A 23,494-nucleotide genomic window follows, 5' to 3' on the forward strand; every position below is an offset into this window, starting at 1 on the left:
GGCATTGTTGTGACAGGACGAGGCCAGAATGAAACGTGTTGTCCAAGGAATGGGAGGGGAGTTGAAGTGGTTCGCGACTGCGAGGCGTTGTCGTTTGTCACGAACTGAGTGTAGGTGCTCCACAAAGCGGTCTCCAATCCTCTGCTTGGTTTCCCTGATGCAGAGGAGGCCACATCGGGTAAAATATATCACATTAGCAGATATGCAGGTGAACATCTGTTTAATGTGGAAGGTTTTCTTGGGGCCTGGGATGGAGGTGAGGGGGGAGGTGTAGGGGCAGGTGTAGCACCTTCTGCGGTTGCAGGGAAAGGTGCCGGGGGTGGTGGGGCTAGTAGGGAGTGGGGAATGGATGAGGGAATCGTGGAGAGAGCGGTCCCTCCAGATGGTAGACAAGGGTGGGGAGGGAAATATATCCTTGGTTGTGGAGTCGGATTGCTGATGGCAGAAGTGGCGGAGAATGATGCGTTGAATCTGGAGGTTGATGGGTGATATGTGAGGACAAGGGAAATTCTGTACTTATTGTGTGGGGGGGGTTGTTGTGAGGGCTGAGGTGTGTGAAAAGCAAGAGATGCAGTCGAGGGTGTTTTGAACAACTGCAGGGGGGGAATTTGCAGTAATTGAAAAACGAGGACATCTGGGATGTCTGGGAGTGGAACCCCTGATCTTGGGAGCTGATGCAGCAGAGGTGAAGGAATTGGGAATGGGGATAGCATTCTTGCAGGAAGGTGGGTGAGAGGTGTAGTCTGGATAACTGTGGGAGTCGGTGGACTTGAAATAGATATCAGTTTCCAGAGGATTACCAGAGATGGAGACAGAGAGGTCCAGGAAGGACAGAGAAGTATCAGAGCTGGTACAGGTGAAATTAAGGTTGGAGTGGAAGGTGTTAGCAAAGCGGATGAACTGTTCGAGCTCCTCGCGGGAGCACAAGGTGGTGCCAATACAGTCATCGATGTAATGGAGGTAGAGTTGGCGGAAATGCCAGTGTAGCTGCAGATGAGGGGCTCTTCCATGTATCTTACAAAGCGGCAAGCAGAGCTCGGGCCCATGCGGGTACCCACGGCAATGGGTAAGGAGGGGTTTGTTTAAGTATTTCAGTGGAGGGGGACTGGTCGGGCCTGCGGGAGAGGAAAAAGCAGAGGGCTTTTAGGCTATCTGCATGGGTATTAAAAATATATAGGGACTGGACGTCCATGGAGGAAGGTGTCACGCATTTAAAAGAGAGATGAGGAAGATTTTTGGTTCTTTCAGGATACAATATTTGGAATTCTCTTCTCCAGAGAACAATGCAGACTGGGTCTTCAAGACTGAGGATGACAGACTTGTGATAGACAGGAAAATCAATGGTAACGGAGGCGGGAGACAGTTAATGGGACACGATCCTCTCGTGGGGCTGGCAGAACTGGACGGGTTGAATGGTTCCGGTTGACTTGGAAGCCCCGCCCCTGGGCTGGGGCCGAGGCGTTACTTGCGGTGTCGTCAGATCCGCTCTCCCTCTGGCCCACCATCTTGTTGGCTGCCTCGTGTCTGCGATTTCCGCGGCTCCGGTAACGGACAGACACGACCCACCGGACTCTCAAGGTAAGCCGGCTCGGCCGGGGGTGGAGAGAAATTACTCCCTGTCAACCTGCCGCTTCGAGTCACCGTGAACTGGCGGGGCGGTTGTTGGGCTTCGCCCAGGTCCTCGGTACGGGTGGCAGCGCGGGCCGGACTCGGGGTGCTGCCGATCCACCGGTTTGGTGCGGGTTCCCCCCTCGCCTTTCCCTCTCCCCATCCCCATCGGCGGGTAAATCACCTTGCCGTACACCCACCCCCTTTATCCCCTACCTCCCAGCTTCAGTGTTCCCAGCCTGTAACTCGAGGTACTGGAGGACCCGTGATCTAGGCCCGAGAGAGCCCGGGTGGGGATCACCTCCAGCACTTTGCCTGTGTCTCAGTGGCGAACCCGTTCTTTCAAAGGGCGGTCTCTCTTCATAGTAAAAATTCTTCTGAAAATGCGTTTTCGTCATGGACGAGTTTCGCTTCGTCTTACAGAACTGAGTTCGGTTCTTCCCCATTTGTTCCGTCTTGGAGAGAGCTAGGGATGTTATTCTTTGGTATTTTGTTACCGGGTAATAGTTTTCGTTGTGAGTAAGTTCACTTGTCCCTGTGCTCGACGAAAACGGGGACGCTGTCAGGTGGGGTTGAGACAAATGTATCTAGGATATTAACTGCTAATTTTTCTAATTAATTACCGTTTAAATCCTCACCAAATAAGATGAATTTATGCTAATATTTCATTTAATTGTATTTTTCTGTCTTTGGAAACTGCAAGCGCATTAACTTGATTTCACCCTAAAATGTGAAAGCGTTTCACATGGTTTCGGCGTGCTGCTATATTTGTTTTATATGTGCCTCAAATTAAGTGGTGTTGTATGTACTCTAGCTCAAGAGATTTGAGGTAGATCTGTATCTTGAATTTCAGGGTTTATGTTGGTGCATTTACTTAATTTCAACGTTTGAATATTTAAGATAACTCAGCAGAAATTTGATGCTGCACCTGACCACTTCTTCACCCTACTGTAGCTATGCTGTCAGAACTCTCAACTGCCCAAATAGTAATTTTGACTGACTTGGCACCAGCCTTTCTGCACACGAACAGAAAATGTGAGGGTATCAGCAGCTTTACTTGTTTTGGATTACATTTTGAACCTGAAAATTTAGATCTTATTCAGGAGGTAAACTGAATTGAAACTGGTGAAGTGGGATGCAGCTTTTTTAATACTAAGCCTGATCGTGTTCAAGCTGTGTATTGTCATTTCAGATGAAAGAAATTACAATGAATCAAGAAAAGCTTGCCAAGTTGCAAGCTCAAGTGCGTATTGGTGGAAAGGTAAGCAATTTTGGTATAAGTTTTTCACTTGAGCCCATGCGGATCAGGTTGAGAAAATAGTTAAATTGCATGGGTATCAAGGTGTAGAACTGGATCAACACAGCAGGCCGAGGAGTAGGATAGCTGATGTTTCAGAAACGTCAGCCTTCCTGCTCCTCTGCTACTTGGCCTGCGGTGTTCATCCAGCTCGACACCTTGTTATCTCAGATTCTCCAGCATCTGCACTTCCTACTACCTCTAAGTTGTATGGGATCCTGGACTTCTGTAATGAGAAGACATAGGTTACAAAAGCAGGAAAGTTATGATTAAAAGCATTCAGTTCATCATTTTGGAACAGTGTCCAATCTGGACGCCACATTTTAAGGAAAAATGTGAAATCTATGGAGGGTATAGAACAGCATGTTTTGAGAAGATTTATCTTGTCCAATTCTTCTTTGAATGCTGTGACTGACTTTGGCTTCCATACCACCCAAATTCTAACCCCACACATCACGTAAGACTTTGTCTCATACTGCCAATGACTTTATTTTTTGCCAATCAATTTAAATCTGTCCTTTGATTCACGACACTTCCATTGAGCACAGTCTCCAACTATTCCATACAAAATATCAGTTTGAACAAGTCTGGCAAATCTATTATTGACCTTTATTTCTCCAAAGTAAAATTTCTCCCATCTAGCAACATAACTGAAGTCCACCACATTCCCTGAGCATTTCTGTAAAATGTTCTTTATCCTGGATGTGAGTTTGCTTGCTGAGCTGGAAAGTTACTTTTCAGACATTTTGTCACCATTCTAGGTAACATCAGTGAGCCCCCAACGAAGCGCTGGTGTTATGTCCCGCTTTCTATTTATCTGTTTAGGTTTCCTTGGGTTGGTGATGTAATTTTCTGTTCTTTTTCTCAGAGGATGGTAGTTTGGCTCCAAATCACTGTTTTTGTTGGAGTTCCAGTTGGAATGCCTGCTTCTAGGAATTTTCGTGCGTGTCTCTGTTTGGCTTGTCCTAGGATGGATGTGTTGTCCCAATCAAAGTGGTGTCCTTCCTCATCTGTATGTAAGGATACGAGTGATAGTGGGTCTTGTCATTTTGTGGTTAGTTGACGTTCACGTATCCTGGTGGCTAGCTTTCTGCCTGTTTGTCACTTGTCACAGTTCTTGCAAGGTATTTTGTAGATGATGTTCGTTTTGCTTGTTGTCTGTATAGGGTCTTTGAAGTTAATTAGCTGCTGTCTTAGTGTGTTGGTGGGTTTGTGGGCTACCCTGATGCCAAGAGGTCCGAGTAGTCTGGCAGTCATTTCGGAAATGTCTTTGATGTAGGGGAGAGTGGTTATGGTTTCTGAGCCCGTTTTGTCTGTTTGGGTTTGTTGGGCTCAGAAACCATAACCACTCTCCCCTACATCAAAGACATTTCCGAAATGACTGCCAGACTACTCTGACCTCTTGGCATCAGGGTAGCCCACAAACCCACCAACACACTAAGACAGCAGCTAATTAACTTCAAAGACCCTATACAGACAACAAGCAAAACGAACATCATCTACAAAATACCTTGCAAGAACTGTGACAAGTGACAAACAGGCAGAAAGCTAGCCACCAGGATACGTGAACGTCAACTAACCACAAAATGACAAGACCCACTATCACTCGTATCCTTACATACAGATGAGGAAGGACACCACTTTGATTGGGACAACACATCCATCCTAGGACAAGCCAAACAGAGACACGCACGAAAATTCCTAGAAGCATGGCATTCCAACTGGAACTCCAACAAAAACATTGATTTGGAGCCAAACTACCATCCTCTGAGGAAAAAGAACAGAAAATGACATCACCAACCCAAGGAAACCTAAACAGATAAATAGAAAGTGGGACATAACACCAGCACTTCGGGGGCTCACTGATTTTACCTAGAATGGTGACAAAATGTCTGAAAAGTAACCTTCCAGCTCAACGAGCAAACTCAATCCAGGATATAGAACATTTTACAGAAATGCTCAGGGAATGCGGTGGACTTCAGTTATGTTGCTAGATGGGAGAAATTTTACTTTGGAGAAATAAAGGTCAATAATAGATTTGCCAGAGTTGTTCAAACTGATATTTTGTATGGAATAGTTGGAGACTGCTCAATGGAAGTGTCGTGAATCAAAGGACAGATTTAAGTTGATTGGCAAAAAATAGTCATTGGCAGTATGAGACAGTGTTATGTGTGTGGTTAGAATTTGGGTGGTATGGAAGCCAAAGTCAGTCACAGCATTTAAAAAAGAATTGGACAAGATAAAGGTTGACATACCTAAAATGTCAGTGATTTACAGGTATAACAACAAGTGCCTTTTGGTCATTGTAGTATTAAATGAGCAGGCTTGATAGGATGAATGGCCTACTTACATTTATATGGTGCCTTTAACATAATAGTATATTCAAAGGCAATGCAATTCACAGGAGTGTGATCACAAAAATTAGCACTAAGTCAGTTAAATATTAGGACAATCCTGAACTGGTCAATGATTTTGAGTATTATATTCCTTAAATATTTAAGAATAGAGAAGTTCAGACAGAGCTTACAGGTTTGAAAGCTGACTGCAGGGTCATAGATAATAGATGTTGATAGATAAAAATCACAGATTTAGTTAAGATTGGAAATTTGAGGATCTCCTGGAAATCTCAAGGGTACCACTGGACTGGGAGCACAGATGATGGAATATTGGGGAATGTTGTGTTCGGTTCTGGTCTCCCAGTTATATGATAGATGTTGGTAAACCTGAAAAAGTAGAGAAAAGTGTTCAAGGATGCTACCAGGGTTGAATGGTTTGAGCTATTGGGAAGAGGCTGAATAGGCTGTGGCAGTTTCCACTGTAGGGTCAGAGGCAGAAGGGTGACCTTTTAGGTTTATAAAATCATGAGGGGTATGGGTAGAGTGAATAGCCATTGTCTGTTTCCCAGGGTAGAGCATAGGTTTATGGTGAGAGGGGAAAAATCCAGAAGTGATCTAAGGATCAACTCTTCCATGCAGAGGGTAGTGCGTGTGTCCAAACGAAGTGGTGGAGGCTGCAACAAGAACAACATTTTAAAAGGGATTAGGATGGTTATATGAAGAGGAAGGGTTTAGAGGGATCTAGGCCAACTGCTGGCAAATGGAATTAGATTAATTTAGGATATGTGGGCGGTGTAGATGAGTTGGATTGAAGGGTCTGGTTCTGTGCTGTACAACTGACTGTGACTATATTCCTGAAGCTCCTTCCTAATAGTACTGTGGGTATGCCAATTCCCATCGCTGCAACAGTTCAGGAAGGTTGATTGCCACTGCCCCCTTGTGAACAAATTAAAAATAAGTGAACAGGTTGGTGTGGAGGAGAAAGATTAATTTTCAGAATTTATATAGCAGGTCTGTTATCATCCATTATTAAAAATCACGTTTTATTAACCTCTAGCAAAAGGTTTGTTCGTACTCTGTCTTTCATGGAGCCAAAAGAAGCTTTGTATATAATTCAGTACACAATGGATATATTTAGATACCACGAGTTAACTACTCGCAAATTGTGGCTATGATCTGAACAATTGTTTACATTGTACGTTTGCTTAAGGTAACGATTGCTTGAAGTATGATCTTAAATTTATACCAATTGGAAGCGACATGCATTTTAGTATAGTCAATTTGTGTGTGGTCACACTATTCTAAAGTTTTGCTTTCACTCTTTGAGGCCCAGCATTTATTGCCCATTGAGTGGCTTGGTCAGCCATTTCAGAGGAAAGTTAAATGTCAACCACATTATTGTGAATTTGGGATCACTGTAAACTGGATGGCAGATTTCCTTTCCTGAGAGATTTTTTTCTTACAACAATCAACTGCTTTTATGATCAGCTTTACTGATACTAGCTTTCACTTCCACTAGCTGCCATGGTGGGATTTGAACCTGTGTCCCCAGAGCATTGTCCTGAGTCTCTGGATTCCTAGTCCAGTGACATTACCACACTCCATTGATCCCTTCAGTTGGAAGATTTATCTATGGTATTGGTATGTACCATGCTAGTTAATAAAAAGGTAAACCAGTATCTACTTTTTTCTGACTTTGTCCATGGTGCATTTTAGTCAGAATCGTAATCTTAAATGCAGTAACTTTAAAAATTCCATAACATCCCGGCAACCTAACATAAGAAATTACAACATGCTGCTTTGTGTTAATGTCACTGTTTTGCTTGAGTCTTATCAAGACAGTAATCTTACTTCAGAACATCAGGAGAAATTTGAGGTATTACACCTTTGATAATGACAGCAGAAGACCAAAGAAAGGGAGACAATTTAACACTACTTTTCTAAATTATTTTCTCCATTTAATTTTGACAACAGTTTTCAATGATTAATAAAATTTGTCTCCAACTGTTTGCACTTGAAATCATTATTCATCGTCTTGTATATAATTTTAATTTAACCAGGCCAGAAGAACTGCTGATTCCAATGCATGTTTTTTGGGTCATATGCAATTGGCTTAACTGCTAACTTGTGACCAGTATATCCTCTCTTTAGATGTTAATGTTTTAAAATTCTCATTTGTACACCTTGTTGGTATGTGAAAAATTAAGGTGACATATTTTGCAACTTGAACGTGCTTCAGAATAGGATGCGGTTGCATAAAGGTTAAATATCCTTTACTTAATATTACTAAGGATAAGTTCGGGCACTTAAGATTTCTGATCCAGTATCTTTCAGTTTTGAGATATTTGGCAATTGTGGTGCCCTAGATTAAAGATAAGTTTTCTGTTCAATCTTCAGAAGTTTGAGGATTGGATCGTTCCGCTTCTTACAGTATTAAAATTGAATCTTCAAGTCATTGTGAAAATTAAATACGCTATTATCTTTGGTCTAATCTGATAAGTTTGTGAAATTTTGTATAATTATGGGTTATAAATGCCTTAAAGCTGTCCAAAAGAAATTAACTGTGTGGTTTTGTCAAATGGCACCATGCGTTAGTAGAAAATGCCTATTGCAATACAGATTGGTGTACTTCATGTGTGCTCGTATATTTGTGATTTATATAAGAAACTGTACCTAGGAAGTAAAGTGTTCCATAGGTTTATACAAACAAATATCCAAAAAAATTATGCACAAACCTGCAGTATAAAAAATTTATGCATTAAGATTGAGCTTAGCATTTGTCTGTCACTCAGTCTTTATTCACTCAGTAGTTGTCATGTCTGGATTTTGTCTGCTGGTGGCCAGTAAATTGGTTGGGTTTTAGTGGATGGTTTTGGACTGCATGTTGCTTTGTTTCTGGATGGTTAAGTACATGTGTATGTGCAATGTCTTGCCAGACCTTGCTGGTTTTGTAATAATTATAGGATATCCTGCAACTACATTAAAGTTTTCACCAAATTCTTCACGTGCAAGTTTATCAGTCAAAAATGTGTGCAGAGAGCAAATCTCGGGCTTAATGTAAACAGTTCCTCTTGTGCAGCTTGTTTTTGCAGCCTATTGTCCTTGTTGGCAGAGTGTTGATTATTTCATGTTCAATCCTGTCAGTTGACTGTTGGGCAAGCAAAATGTGTTGCTAAGTTGGGAAATCTTGTACCTGATGCAGAACCACTTCAGCCAAGACCTGGTGAGACTGTACTCTACTCTAGTTTATCCTGAAAAGCTTATCTGGACTACAGTTAGAAACTCGCCTGGATTGGCACCGCTTCACCCTGAGCAAGGAATTTGCTTGGGCATAATTTAGTTGAGCATGTATAAATTTGAGAATCCTGTGCGTTAACACTTTTATTTGGCAATGAGCTTGTGCAGTTGTAATTGGAACTTGTGGTTTCTTCCATTTGAGTAGAGCGAGTGAATTTATCACTACTATCTTTTCTGTTTCCCAGGTCTTGGTCTGATCTTTGATCATTTTATATCATAGTATTAATGACTACCATGGGTTATTAACTCCATAACTTACCTTACTGTTCGCACATATGTAAATCTTAGGTGCCTGAAGATCTCTTCTGTGCAAGTCTGTTTCTGGATCTGGGATGATCTGGCAAATGCAACACCTCAAATGTTATGTCTAGTTTTTTTAAGGTTCATTTAAATAGCATTTAGTCCATTGGATGTTGTACATGTTTGGAATTTGAGGTCATTTTCAGCAAGTAGAACTGTACTTTAGGTGCAGTGTTTCAGTAGTTAATGTTTGAATCCAGCAAGTTTATACGTTGAATTGAGCAAATGAGGTCTTTCTTTGTTCTTGTATCCAGGGTACTGCCCGCAGAAAGAAGAAAGTTGTCCACAGAACAGCAACAGCAGATGACAAAAAACTCCAATTCTCTTTAAAAAAGCTTGGTGTGAATAATATTTCTGGCATTGAAGAGGTACTTGCAAAAAAAATTCTTTCAGCCAGTGATCGTCAGTCAGTCAGAATTTTCTTTTTTCCTTAATCTGATTACGGTTTGATTTATCTCCTAAAAGCTGAAGATTTAAAAATTGCTGTATACTTTGAAGATCAAATGGTCACCTTGTTTTGATATTAATGATTTCTCTTTCCTTAATCCCTTGTCTTAGCTTTAAGCAATAAATGCTGTTGCATGTGCGGTCACTAGGTTAATTTTGATGTGTACAGTTGAGATGCCTTGGTTAATGCTGGTATGGTTTAATAATTCAGATTCTCCAGTTTTAAGTAAGCAAGTCTGAGAGCATTTTGTAGTTTTGAAATAGTGATTATCTTTTCAAGTTAAGCAAAATTGGATCCTTAAAACTAAGACTTTTTATTGTAGCGTTAGAGTGCAGGATGTTGAATGATATTTTACCTCCTGCATTAAAAGAGCTGTACATTATCTACCTACCTACCTCCCCACCTATACTCTCTCCACCTATCTTCTTTTCTCTCCATCTTCGGTCCGCCTCCCCCTCTCTCCCTATTTATTCCAGAACCTTCACCCCATCCCCCTCTCTGATGAAGGGTCTAGGCCCGAAACGCCAGCTTTTGTGCTCCTGAGATGCTGTTGGGCCTGCTGTGTTCATCCAGCCTCACATTTTTGTTATCTTGGATTCTCCAGCATCTGCAGTTCCCATTATCTCTGTACATTATCATAATTGTGGGCACAGCTGATGCATCCAATGAGTGAATTTGGTGATTTTGATCTGTAAAGTGTGCTGATTTCCTGTTACTGCCTGCCACTTGTATAAATATGACAAAACAATGGGCAGTGAGTGAATTTTATGCTACGAAGATTACTGGATGAATCCGTTCTGATTAACATTAATGCCAATATATTGAACTTTTTTGCTAGGTGTAAAGATATTACCACTTGAGGTCAAAAATGAGAAATGATTAATGAGATAGGAACTAGAGTAGTAATTTGGCCTGTCCAGCCTGTGTTACTTGTCAACCAGACTATAGCTAACCCACCTCAGCTCTACATACCTGTGCTATCCCCACACTACTTGATGTCTTTAATGTCTGGAACTCTGTTGATCCCTGTCTTGGGCAAAATGACTGACTTCCAAAGCTTTCTAGGACAGGGAATTCTAAAATTTACCTCCTGGGGGGATAAATGAGATGAATTGTCTGGATTGCATAGGAAAATGATTGTACAGCCAGTATGCTGTAATTAAATGCAACTAACATTTCAGAAGGAACATTTTACCTGAGGGTTTAGGATGTGGAGTTTTCAATTGAGAGTTGTTGAGGTGAGGGAAAAAGAAATAAAACCATAGATGTAGGATTGGAGGATGTAAGATAAGATCAATTTGGCTGAATTGTCTGTTTCTGTTTAATAAAGAGTACGTGATTAACGCAAGAACCAAAATTGTTGGAGAAACTCGGCAGGACTACAGCATCTGTGGAGAGAAAGCAGAGTTAACACTGAGTCCAGCGGTCCTTCTGAAATTTTTTTTGTTGCTCTTCCATCTGACTCTTTAGTCCCTCCAGGTTGGAGAACTTGGTAGTGGCGGTGGTGATAATTGGTGTTTAGTGGTATGAATCTTAGAATCCCTACAGTGTGGAAACGGGCCCTTCAGCCCAACACGTCCACACTGACCCTTGGAGCATCCTACCCAGACGCATATGGCGGAATGATTAGCTCAAATTGAAAATATTTGAAAATACCTGTTATTGAAGATGCACATCTTAGCTCCGCTTGAGGTCAAGATGCATTTCTAAGCCGTAGATGGATACACACTGAACTCGAGGGAATTTCCTTGCTGCCGCCTGTAAAAAGGCATTGTTAATGTTTTCAAAATCCATACAGCAGTAAAAGCCACAACTTCACAGATGGGAAAGGTTGCATTGCATGATTGTGATATACTGCGATAGTTCTGTTCATGTGCAATCTCTAATTATAAGAAAACCACACCATCTAAACTAATGGGGCCAGAATCTGTTGTAGCTAATACAAATAAGGGAAGTTTGCGTTACAAATAGTGGTCTAAATTCTTCAATCGTGTCAAAACCAATTTGCATTGAAGGAACACTCGTTATAGCTGAACTCACTACATTTGATTTTTATGGCAACTTAGAATGTTTAAAATCTCTTGCAGGTGAACATGTTCACAAACCAGGGAACAGTTATTCATTTCAATAATCCTAAAGTTCAGGCTTCGCTTGCTGCAAATACATTTACGATCACAGGGCATGCAGAGACTAAACAGCTGACCGAGATGTTGCCCAGTATCCTGAATCAACTTGGAGCTGATAGTTTGACCAGCTTGAGGCGGCTGGCAGAGTCACTACCTAAACAACGTTAGTAGTTTGGTCTCTTAGTTTTGTCTCTCCTTATGAATATTTGTAGAGCTTGATTAAATTGTTAGCACTTCATATTTCAGTGCATCATTGTCACTAATTCGAGTACTTTATGATACTTTTATGTTCGGGCACCCTGTTCTGCCAGACTTATTTCAAATTTGAAATGTGCTGTGGTTATCATGGCCCAGTTGACTCAGTACTTTTGCCCGAGTCACAATGAACTTGAGTACAGAACTAGACAGACCTATCAGATGATGACTAAACAAATGCTGCATTGTTGGGAGTGCACTGTTTTTGCCACAGATTCTGAACTGGGTCTTGTCTATCTGCTGCTAGTTGAATGTAAAAGTTCACTCGGACTTTGCACTGAGAAGAAACTGTATTGCCTGAGCAGATCATCATTGCATTCATTACGTTCCATTTTGTGGGATTTGCCGAGCAAATGCTGCATTTACTTTTCTGTAAATGTTTCTGAAGTTGCTGTGATCTTTTTTTTTACTGTTGAATTGGTTCTGAGAAAGTAAGCTACAACACCAGCAGTGAACAACTTGCAAATGTATGAGAAAGTGAGATTATTCTTGGAGCAAAGAATGTAATTGAAAGTTTTGAGGGCTCAGAATTATTTTTTTTTTAAAAATTTGCTAGAATAAATAAAGGAGAAATGACCCACTCGTAAGGATGTCAGTAAATGATCAGAGGATACGGATTTAAACACAACTGCCAAAGGAACCAGAAGGAGTATTAACACGTTTTTTTAATCAGAAACTTTGCAATTGGATAGCATTGCTTGAAAGGATGAAAGAAGCAGATTCAGTAGCAACTTTCAAAATTGTTTAGGAAACCTGGCTGGCATGGCAAACCTGGCCTAAGCAGTCAGTTTCTGTTATGACTCAACATGCCAGGTTTGTGTGTGTTTGCAGGGTGGAATCTAGCCCGGTGACGACAAAAAAGAGCAGAGAGTGGGTCGGTGGATAAATATTTCAAATACTTGGATAAATCATTGAGAGCCAGCATGAAGAACCAAATGGGTCACTGCTTTTATATTTTTTTTTTCTAGCCCCTTAGTGTGTGAAAAATCTAAGTTGCACTTCAGTGGTTTATCTATTAGATGACAATTAATTGAATTGTAATTGAAATGATGGCTTTTTACTAAAAGAATTATTTTGTTTGCAGCTGTAGACAGCAAAGCACCACTTGCTACTGGTGAAGAGGATGATGATGAAGTTCCAGGTATAATATAACAATTCCCTAGTGTGGAAACAGGCCATTCAAACAAGTCCACACTGACTCGCTGAAGAGCACCCCACCCGAAACCTGGAACCCTGCATTTCACATGGCCAGTCCACCTAACCGAAACACCCCTGGATGCTATGGGCAATTTAGCACAGCCATTCCACCAATCCCTCATACTTTCAACTGTGATAAGAAACTCAAGCAGGCACAGGGAAAATGTGTGGAGTTTGCACAATCACCCGAGGCTGGAATTGAACCAGGATCCCATTGCTGTAAGGCCGGCAATGCTAACCATTGAAACACCAGGCCTAAAGAAATTTAAAAATTATCACCGACAGTTTATAATCAGACTTGACAAGCAGTAAACTCAGTGAGAAGATCCCAAATGATTTATCATTCTTTCAGTCATTACATATGTAATCCTTTAATCTTAAGTGAATATACTCAATTCCTGTGTAATCCACTAAAGCAATTTCCAGGATCTTTATGCTGGATTCTGAGTTTTGCCATTCACTAGTAAAGAAGCACGTAACAACATAAGGACTGGCAGTTAAAACAAAATCTGGACCCATATTGAAACAAACTTTGCTAAGAAAAAGAAACAACACTGGAAGCATTCAGCAGGCCAGGTAACATCTGTGTGGGGAAACCAAAATAAATTTTTTCAGGTCGATTCTGATAGTCATCAACCTCGCACACTAAATTCTGTTTCTGTCCAAGACTTGCCCGAACCAAGTATATCGAGCATTCTGTTTTGCTGTTACTCTGACTGTTGGGGCACATGCACTGCCCTAATATCACAGATAGCTGCCAGCAAGCAATTAAGAATGTTAAAAGGATTTAATTCACAAATGCTTTGAATCAATTTATGATATCTTGAGATTAATGTATACCACTTCCAACATTGGGTACCAAATCTTCGCTGCCCCCCTCCATTTCACTTTACTGTCCCTTGATCAAGAGGACAGACTAAGCAACAAGGAGGTACAAAAAGGTGGTGAGTTTAGCACCGAGTAAAAGTGCACTGAGTGTTCCTCAGATATACGAATGTCAGTGGCATTGCGTCAAATTGGTGCCAATGAATAAAATCAGAGCTGTCAAGAACCATTAACTCAAATGTACTCATCAATGTTGAAAAAAACTGTAGTAAAATTCCCTAGTTATCACCAAAGTGCTCGGATTAATTTTGATTGTCCTAAGTATTAGAATTAATTTTTTACTATCCAAAGTAATAGAATTAAAATACCAAAACGTGAACTGAAATGGTGTTAAAAACAGCATTTATAGTCTGTGCATAACTTTAGGCATTTCACGTCTGAAAATTTATGCATGTCCATTGGTTAGTTTCAGTAGTATTTATACTTAAGGATGACTGAGAATGAAAAGTCCATGTAGATGGTGGAATATAGAAGTTCTGTATGCAATGTTAAGTTTACTTTAATAACTTTTTTTTTCTTGTAGATCTAGTTGAAAATTTTGATGAAGCTTCAAAGAACGAAGCAAGTTGAACAGAAGTTGACATCTGAAGATGCAAATTTGAACTGGCATCAGGGAGTTACCCTTTGTATTAGTTCTTTTTTCTTTTGTAATCTTGCTTTTTTATTGTGATATTTCATGGTTTTGCAATCATTTGGTGGCAGACTTACTTTTTTTAACCATGGCAGATCTTCTAATACGGAGTGGTATGAATGGAATGTTTACTAACTTTGCAGCTTGGTTAAAACAAAATGAGTCAGACTGAATCTAGCACTGTGGATTGGAAATAAAGGAGAAAAGTGTCTATTTTGGTGTATTTAATTACAGATTGTAGAAATGTTTGGGTAAAACCAAAGCTAGAAAAACGTAACTTTTTCCACTTATGGGAATTTAAATATTTAACTTTTGATCTGCTTCATATTTCTCAGTTGTCTGCAGAAATGTGGACTACTGATTGATTTGTCACTTGTTTGAAATATGTGATGTCAGTTTGAGAAGCCAGCTGACATTATAATAGCATTCCTGTTTCTGGATTTCTGTGGATTAAGTATTAAAAATTACTAGAAGGTGAACTGTACTGGATTACTGACCCCAAATTACCATAGTTTAACAAATGGAAACAAGTGATAACAAGTGATTTGTTTGAATTGTGCTTTGAAAATTTAGATATGGTAAATTCATTAAGGTTTAAAAATTTAAGCTATTTTTATGGTTTAAATATTGCTCAACTCTGAATTTGATACAGGAATTATCTTTCTGCATGCTGAAATTGCTGTCAGAGGCAAAAGGATGGCTGAGTTATTACAAGAACTGAAAGAATATGGAGCAGATGCACTGTAAAATTTACTAATCGTTTCTTCAACATTTGAACTATAATGCTTTTGTTGCTCCCTTTTTCTTTCCTCTCCTCAAAGTCCAATTCAGTTTCCAAGTATGACTCGTCAATCAGTGAGGTTGAACTTAAAATGTATGAAAATGTACTTGAGACCTTTCTGGAAAGACTGAAATAGGTGAAGTGGAGCATACCAGCTTTTCACTATTTTTTTTCACTCTTTTTGGGAGGATAATTGCAAACCAGATGTAAGTGCTTTCACCACATTCACGTGTTGAAAACAATATTGCTAAAGTTGTAATAGACAACCTCCTAGTTGTTGCCACCAATCAGCCTGAGTTACTGTGCTCCAACGAACGTCTTAGAAAACATGTAAATTCTCTTAGTAAATAAAAGTGTTCAGTAATCAAATAAAATGGTTGACTGAAAATGGCTTTTTGGCATTAGGCATCCGAATATTTGAAATTAAATGCCCATTTGTGACAAAGGGGATTATTCGTAAATAAGTTTTTCAGAAATTCCAATAGCTATTATTTGTTAATGTTTACAACTTGGTAATTGGGTCTTAGTAGGAGCTGCCAACTTGTATGTATAATTGCTGCCCTTTCGTGCTTTACAGTACATGTCTTAGCTTTCCATATGTGTATAATGTTCACATTTTTCCCAAAGCATATGAGAATCTTGTGTTTACTTGATGTTAACAGCAAAGGGATTCTCATTGTGTAACTTGGCATTTGGTTTGTGCAATGTAAACTTAATATTTTTCATTCTATAACAGCTATTTCTCTTCGGAGTAAATATGGTACAAGTTCATGGAATAAAAACAATGGACATCTGTTTGCATCCCAGAAAATGTAATTGAATGAATGAGAGATTTGCATGTGATAATTTCTTTTACAATATAACTATGAAAAAAGTTATATATTCTCAGCATTTACTCTACTTTTTTAAATGCAAAATTTGAGTTAATATGCATGAAGGTATTAAATAGTCCAAAACACATTTAAAGTGTCGGGGTTTTACAAAGTCTTGTATAATGTCTCTCAAATTTGTTTCATGTAATTTGGTAGTCACTCAATGTTCAATGATATTGCATGCTCAGGAAAAGATGTGTTTAAATGATCCTCATTCTTTGGGTGAAATTAAACTGCAGGTGGCATACTTGCAGTTTTATGATCAGCACTTGTGGTTGACCAGTTTACTTAACACAGACTTGAATAATCTGCCTGAATGCACCAGAAAAGAGATTGAATTTGACTGATAAATAATCTAAATTATTTTAGATTGTAGGATGATAACCACTTGAGTTTTTAATAAAGTCTCCAGTGGATGGATCAAGGACAAATAAGGAAAATGTCAGTATATAAAGAATATTGACAAATGGATGTGATTTGCTTGTGCTTCTCTCACTTAATTGTATGGAATTGGTTTCATGGTCTCTGCCCATGATTGCAGTGCATGTTGGAAGTCAAGCGTCTCAGTCCCAGCAAACAGCTGCAGGTACTCTTAAAAATGGTTTTTAATCAACTTGTTCAGCTATGTATGATGTACTTGGAATGTGTGCACTGTACACCTAGGCCTCATGGCTCAGAGGTAGGAACTATACCAATGCACCTCAACAGTCCAGCTCCTGAGGATACTTTCTAATCAACCTGTCCGGAGATGTCTATTACACACTTCAGGAGCAGCTGGAACTTTGAACTCTGGCTTCCTGGCTTAGAGAGAGGAATACTACCACTATCAGAAACTTCAAAACTCAGTAGTGTTACTAGTATAATGTTTTTTAACTGCTTGGGTAGTTTGGTGGCAACACGAAGGATCTAGGTTCAGTTCCAGCCCTTGTTAACAGTGGAGTTTGCATATTCTCCCTGTGTTTTCATGGGGTTCTGTTTTCCTCCCACAGGCCAAAGATGTGCTGGTGAAGTAGATTAACCAGTAAATGCAGAGTTACTTGGATAGGGTAGTTCAGTGGGTAGGTGGGGGGTTGGAGTTGGTGCACCAAATGGCCTGTTACAGACCTGTAGGAGCTCTGATCAATGATCCTCCATCAAAAGGTCAAGTGGAGAGATCCACTGCTGGATAATAAAATGTGAGGCTGGATGAACACAGCAGGCCAAGCAGCATCTCAGGAGCACAAAAGCTGACGTTTCGGGCCTAGACCCTTCATCAGAGAGGGGGATGGGGGGAGGGAACTGGAATAAATAGGGAGAGAGGGGGAGGCGGACCGAAGATGGAGAGTAAAGAAGATAGGTAGGGAGGGGATAGGTCAGTCCAGGGAAGACGGACAGGTCAAGGAGGTGGGATGAGGTTAGTAGGTAGCTGGGGGTGCGGCTTGGGGTGGGAGGAAGGGATGGGTGAGAGGAAGAACCGGTTAGGGAGGCAGAGACAGGTTGGACTGGTTTTGGGATGCAGTGGGTGGGGGGGAAGAGCTGGGCTGGTTGTGGGGGGGAGGGGATGAACTGGGCTGGTTTAGGGATGCAGTGGGGGAAGGGGAGATTTTGAAACTAGTGAAGTCCACATTGATACCATATGGCTGCAGGGTTCCCAGGCGGAATATGAGTTGCTGTTCCTGCAACCTTCGGGTGGCATCATTGTGGCAGTGCAGGAGGCCCATGATGGACATGTCATCAAGAGAATGGGAGGGGGAGTGGAAATGGTTTGCGACTGGGAGGTGCAGTTGTTTGATGCGAACTGAGCGGAGGTGTTCTGCAAAGCGGTCCCCAAGCCTCCGCTTGGTTTCCCCAATATCAGAGATAATGGGAACTGCAGATGCTGGAGATTCCAAGATAATAAAATGTGAGGCTGGATGAACACAGCAGGCCAAGCAGCATCTCAGGAGCACAAAAGCTGACGTTTCGGGCCTAGACCCTTCATCAGAGAGGGGGATGGGGGGAGGGAACTGGAATAAATAGGGAGAGAGGGGGAGGCGGACCGAAGATGGAGAGTAAAGAAGATAGGTGGAGAGGGTGTAGGTGGGGAGGTAGGGAGGGGATCCCCTCCCTACCTCCCCACCTACACCCTCTCCACCTATCTTCTTTACTCTCCATCTTCGGTCCGCCTCCCCCTCTCTCCCTATTTATTCCAGTTCCCTCCCCCCATCCCCCTCTCTGATGAAGGGTCTAGGCCCGACACGTCAGCTTTTGTGCTCCTGAGATGCTGCTTGGCCTGCTGTGTTCATCCAGCCTCACGTTTTATTATCTTGGCATCTCCAGCATCTGCAGTTCCCATTATCTCTGATATTGGGGAAACCAAGCGGAGGCTTGGGGACCGCTTTGCAGAACACCTCCGCTCAGTTCGCAACAAACAACTGCACCTCCAGTCGCAAACCATTTCCACTCCCCCTCCCATTCTCTTGATGACATGTCCATCATGGGCCTCCTGCACTGCCACAATGATGCCACCCGAAGGTTGCAGGAACAGCAACTCATATTCCGCCTGGGAACCCTGCAGCCATATGGTATCAATGTGGACTTCACCAGTTTCAAAATCTCCCCTTCCCCCACTGCATCCCTAAACCAGCCCAGTTCATCCCCTCCCCCCACTGCACCACACAACCAGCCCAGCTCTTCCCCCCCCACCCACTGCATCCCAAAACCAGTCCAACCTGTCTCTGCCTCCCTAACCGGTTCTTCCTCTCACCCATCCCTTCCTCCCACCCCAAGCCGCACCCCCAGCTACCTACTAACCTCATCCCACCTCCTTGACCTGTCCGTCTTCCCTGGACTGACCTATCCCCTCCCTACCTCCCCACCTACACCCTCTCCACCTATCTTCTTTACTCTCCATCTTCGGTCCGCCTCCCCCTCTCTCCCTATTTATTCCAGTTCCCTCCCCCCATCCCCCTCTCTGATGAAGGGTCCAGGCCCGAAACGTCAGCTTTTGTGCTCCTGAGATGCTGCTTGGCCTGCTGTGTTCATCCAGCCTCACATTTTATTATCTTGGAATCTCCAGCATCTGCAGTTCCCATTATCTCAGATCCACTGCTGGTGTTGTTTTCATTGTTTTCTTAGGCACTGAAGCAGCCTTGTGGTAAGTAATATTTGCACCACAGAGGTTCCAAGTGATGTCAATTTATGACAAATATGATATCTAACAATGTTATATCCTTGACATTGATTGGAATTGCCATTGCTGGTCACAGGCTTTGCATGAGTGAGTAATTTGCTCCCATTGGCTACCTGTGATTTCCAAGGCCTAAGACAGTGTGATTAAATGCAAAACAGAAACACTGCTGGAGAAACTCAGAGGGCCTAGCAGCATTTTCACAGAAATATTGTTCATGTTGATTTCTGATGAAGAGTCATTGAGTTTAATGTTAGCTCTTTCTCTGCAGATACAGCAAGACCTGCTGGCTGCCTTTTTGTTTCACATTTCCGGGATCTGCTGTTAATTTTATTTTGTACGTAATTGCTTCCCCACTTGCTTGGTTCAAGGCAGCTTCAACAGCACCCATGAAGTCTGACTCCATCTATGGAACAGTGACTTGTTTGATTAGTGTCATATGCATCATTTTTCAGAATTCAGTTCCTTTCCTACTGCTTTGGTGCAGAGCTAGTTGAGTGTCCTTGTTCATGAATTGTAGAAAACCAGTATGGAGATATAGCAGGTAAAAGGGAAGATAAATGGAATATTGGCATTTATTGCTAAAGGAATAGAATATAAATGTAGGAATGGGTTCTGCAACTGAGGTATTAATGAGACAGCATCTGGAATATTGCATACTTGGATCCCCAGGGGTCATGTTGCAATGGAAGCAGCTGAGAGGACATTCACTGGATTGATTCCAGAGGTGAGGCATGGGTCTTATCAAGACAGGTTGCGCAGTTTTGGCTTGTACTCTGGAAGAATTGTGGATTAAGAGCCCTGAAAAATGTGTTGCCTGCCTGGTGCATTTGTATAGAATATTGTATCTGGACTACAAAGGAACTTGGAGTGGGAGGGAAAAGTTTCCAGTTGTGGTCCACTTAGAATGTGGGAAGGGGGAATATGAGCAGCTAGTGACTAAATTAAAATACAAAACAAAAAAGGTATTAATCTTTGGATTATTAATTTCTGGGTCATGAGGTAATTGGCACAGGGTCATTAAGATTAAAGAGGTAAATGTGTTTTTCAATGATTGGGAGAAATTGATTAAAATTAATGGGTCATCTGTACTTGTACTGGGAAGGAGGGAGCTATTCTGTTGGGATGGGCTGTATCTGGACTGGGACCAGATGATTCTCATAACTAGGGCTGTAGATATGGCCTTAAGATCAGTATTGGGGGAAGAGGACAATTGTATGAAAATTAGGGAATCAAATTAAAGGAGAAGGCAGGAGTGTTGGCCAAGACTTGGCATTTATTGCTAAAGGAATAGAATATAAATGTAGGAATGGGTTCTGCAACTGAGGTATTAGTGAGACAACATCTGGAATGGTACATACTTGGATCCCCAGACTTAGGGGGGATGTTGCAATGGAAGCAGCTGAGGGGACATTCACTGGATTGATTCCAGAGGTGAGACATTTGTCTTATCAAGACAGGTTGCACAGTTTAGGCTTGTTATCTGGAATAATTGTGGATTGAGAGCCCTGAAAAATGTGTTGCCTGCCTGGTGCATTTTTTTTGTCCCTTCAGATATACTCAAAAGACACGGTAGGGACAGAATGTGTGAGACATCTTGTAGTGCCAAGAAATTATGCAAGATCAGGGAAAGTTGATAATAGAACAAACTTAAAAGACTAAATCAAATGTACAAAGAATTTGGAATAAAACCAAAGAGTCCATGTTTGGAAATTAAGTATTCGTGGATACTTAGTATCCTGGAAGGACAGGCATGAAGCAAAAGGTGGTGTAGCTTTGTGGGATGAGGTCAACACTGGAAGTCAAGACTTGGAATAACTGGGTGAAAATAAGAAGTAACAGGGCAAAGAAGACCCTGGTGGGAGTAATCCATGGGACCCAAACAGTAGTTTTGGAGCAGGGCACAGTATGACCAGGTAATACCGGAATGACCAGGTGACTTTAATATGCATAGAGACTGGGTTAGTAAAATTGGCAAGGGTGGCCTCGTGAGACAGTACATGGAATGTACTGGAGATAATTTATTGGAGCAATATGTTGGAGAACCAAACGGAGTAGGCTACCCTGGGTGTGTAATGCATTGGGATTAATTCATGATATCATGGTAAAGGATCCTGTAGGGAAGAGTGATCATAGCCTGCCAAATTCTCAAATTTAATTGGAGTGCAACAAATTAGTCTCAGTTACATTAAACAAAGCTCAGACAAAAGAGTTGCCGCCTTGAACCACTGCTGTCCACCTGCTGTGGGTTGACCCACAATGCTGTTAGGAAGGGAATTCCAGGATAATGACCCAATGACAGTGAAAGAATTGGCAATATATTTCTGGATGGTGAGTGGCTTTGGGGCATTTGAAGGTGGTGGTGTGTGGTGTACCCATATAGAACAATACAGTGCAGAACAGGCCCTTCGGCCCTCTGTTGCGCCGTGTCCTTTAAGATGGTAGTGGTTGTGGGTTTCAAAGATGCTGTTTGAGGATCTTTGAATTCCTGGAAATGCTGGGACATTGTGTAAAATTGAGGAGGGGACAACCTGATTTGGAATTAATAGGTTCAAGGTTTATGGAACTTGAACAAGCTAGTAGAGTTGTTGCTGGAATGAGATCAGCAACGTGTATATCGAATGGCAGAAGTACTTGGGCTGAAGTGCATCTTCCTGCTCTTGGTCCTTATGTGCTATCCATGCTCATATTACTTCCAGCACTATATGGGCTTTTAGCTTATTAAGTAGCCTAATGTGTGGTGCATTAGCAAACCCCACCCAAAAATCAAAATATATTACATCTGCTGCATTCCTGTTATTTATCCAGCTTGTTATCGCTCCAAAGAATTCTAGTAAATTTGTTTAGGTTTGAGTTTCCCTTCATGAAGCAATGCTGACTCTGCTTGATCATTTTATGCATTTCTAAATACTACTGGGTTATCAATCTTATTATAGATAATGCAATCAGTTGAAAGGTTTTGGGTTCAGATAGACTTCATCTTAGAGCCTTAAAAGAGGTGGTTAATGAACGAATAGACCCATGATGTTAACATTCTGAAATTTCTTCACACTGGAAAGTCTTTAAGCCTAGAAAGTTCATTTTGGCAGGAGAAATTTAAAAGGCAGCATTATTTAAACCATCAAGAACTGAGGTGCAGAGGGATTTAGGTCTTCTGATGCATGAGTCACCAAAAGTCGGTTAGCTGACATTTTTGGCTTGTTCGTTGAACTGGCTGGTTATCATACAGATGTTTGATAACCATGCTGGGTGACATCACCAGTGTTGCCTCCAGTGAAATGTTCTACTCTGCTTGGTATTTGAGATCTGGTCTGCTGTGTGGTGTCATTTCCAGTTCTATTCTGCATGGATTTGTGTATGGGCTCTAATTCCATATCTTTGCTGATTTGCATTATGGGTTGAAACCATGCCTGTAGGAATTCCTGTGCATGTCTGTGGCTGGGGGGAGCCAGGATAGTTGTCATGTCCAGTTAAATAAGAATGCTATGCTTCAGTTATACTGAGCATTGATGAGATCACTCCAAAAGATGGAGTGTGCATATGGTCATCTTATTTGACGAAGGATTGTCATTGGCAACAATTCACACGAGGTTTACTAAATTGAAACTAATGTGAGTTATCTTACAAGGAAAGATTGGACAGACTGGTCTTGTTTTCACCAGAGTTTAGCAAAGCAAGGGTTGATTTGATAGCCTTGACAATAAGGATCTGGAAATGATGTTTCCTCTTCCGGGTGAGTCCAGAATAAGAAAGCACTGATTTTAAAATTAGGTATTGCCCTTTTAGGCCAGTAATGAGGGGATTTTTTTTGTGTGTAGTATCGCTTTAAAACTCTGTCAGGATGCGGATTGTAGAATATTTTAAAGGGAGAGATTGATTCTCCATTAAGAAAGGAATTCAAGATTATCAGGGGTAGGTGGGAAAGAGGAATTTGGAATGCAAACACATTAGGAGGAACAGGCTTGAGGGACTGAAAGGCCTAATGTTGATAATTCTAATGTTTGTATTCATCCTATAAATTACCCCTTTTGATCTGATGCAGTTGACTTGAAGGTACTCCTGTAATGTTGTTAGGATGTTGAGGATTTTAACCAAGAAATAATGAAGCTGCCTAAACTGGCGAAATTTGAAGACGGATGTGGATAATGTGCGGGTGATACTGTGTCCATGCACCTGCTGCCTTTGCCTCTGGCATGGGGAAGACAATGTATTTGGGGAGTGCTGCAAAAGAAGGCTTGACTGTTGGTTGGCCAACTGCTGCTGAGCAGTTACTGAAATATGGCAAACCTTCAATCCACTGGCTAGTTAGAATG

At 41.4% G+C, this 23,494-nt stretch overlaps 1 protein-coding gene across 2 annotated transcripts; it reads left to right on the top strand.

The window, feature by feature from the left end:
* Window positions 1-1,448: 1,448 nt before the first annotated feature.
* btf3 (basic transcription factor 3) lies at window positions 1,449-16,039 on the top strand. Of its 2 annotated transcripts, XM_048527696.1 has the most exons (6): window positions 1,449-1,578; window positions 2,801-2,869; window positions 9,093-9,206; window positions 11,374-11,575; window positions 12,752-12,808; window positions 14,273-15,954. In XM_048527696.1, the coding sequence occupies exons 2-6, from the start codon at window positions 2,801-2,803 to the stop codon at window positions 14,317-14,319; spliced, it is 489 nt and encodes a 162-aa protein (XP_048383653.1). In that variant the 5' UTR covers window positions 1,449-1,578; the 3' UTR covers window positions 14,320-15,954. The 2 variants fall into 2 exon arrangements, with proteins under 2 accessions (XP_048383653.1, XP_048383654.1); XM_048527697.1 differs by lacking the exon at window positions 9,093-9,206 and having other exon boundaries at window positions 14,273-16,039.
* Window positions 16,040-23,494: the final 7,455 nt, after the last annotated feature.

This window comes from Stegostoma tigrinum, chromosome 3 (genome assembly GCF_030684315.1).
Source record: "Stegostoma tigrinum isolate sSteTig4 chromosome 3, sSteTig4.hap1, whole genome shotgun sequence".
Taxonomy (NCBI): domain Eukaryota; kingdom Metazoa; phylum Chordata; class Chondrichthyes; order Orectolobiformes; family Stegostomatidae; genus Stegostoma; species Stegostoma tigrinum.

What these genes read in the sequence shown, in the direction of transcription:
- btf3 (XM_048527696.1), top strand. Translation starts at nt 2,801, where the DNA reads ATGAAAGAAATTACAATGAATCAAGAAAAGCTTGCCAAGTTGCAAGCT. An exon ending in ATATTTCTGGCATTGAAGAG is followed by an intron (nt 9,207 to 11,373) that starts GTACTTGCAAAA and finishes AATCTCTTGCAG; the next exon opens with GTGAACATGTTCACAAACCA. An exon ending in GGATGATGATGAAGTTCCAG is followed by an intron (nt 12,809 to 14,272) that starts GTATAATATAAC and finishes TTTTTCTTGTAG; the next exon opens with ATCTAGTTGAAAATTTTGAT.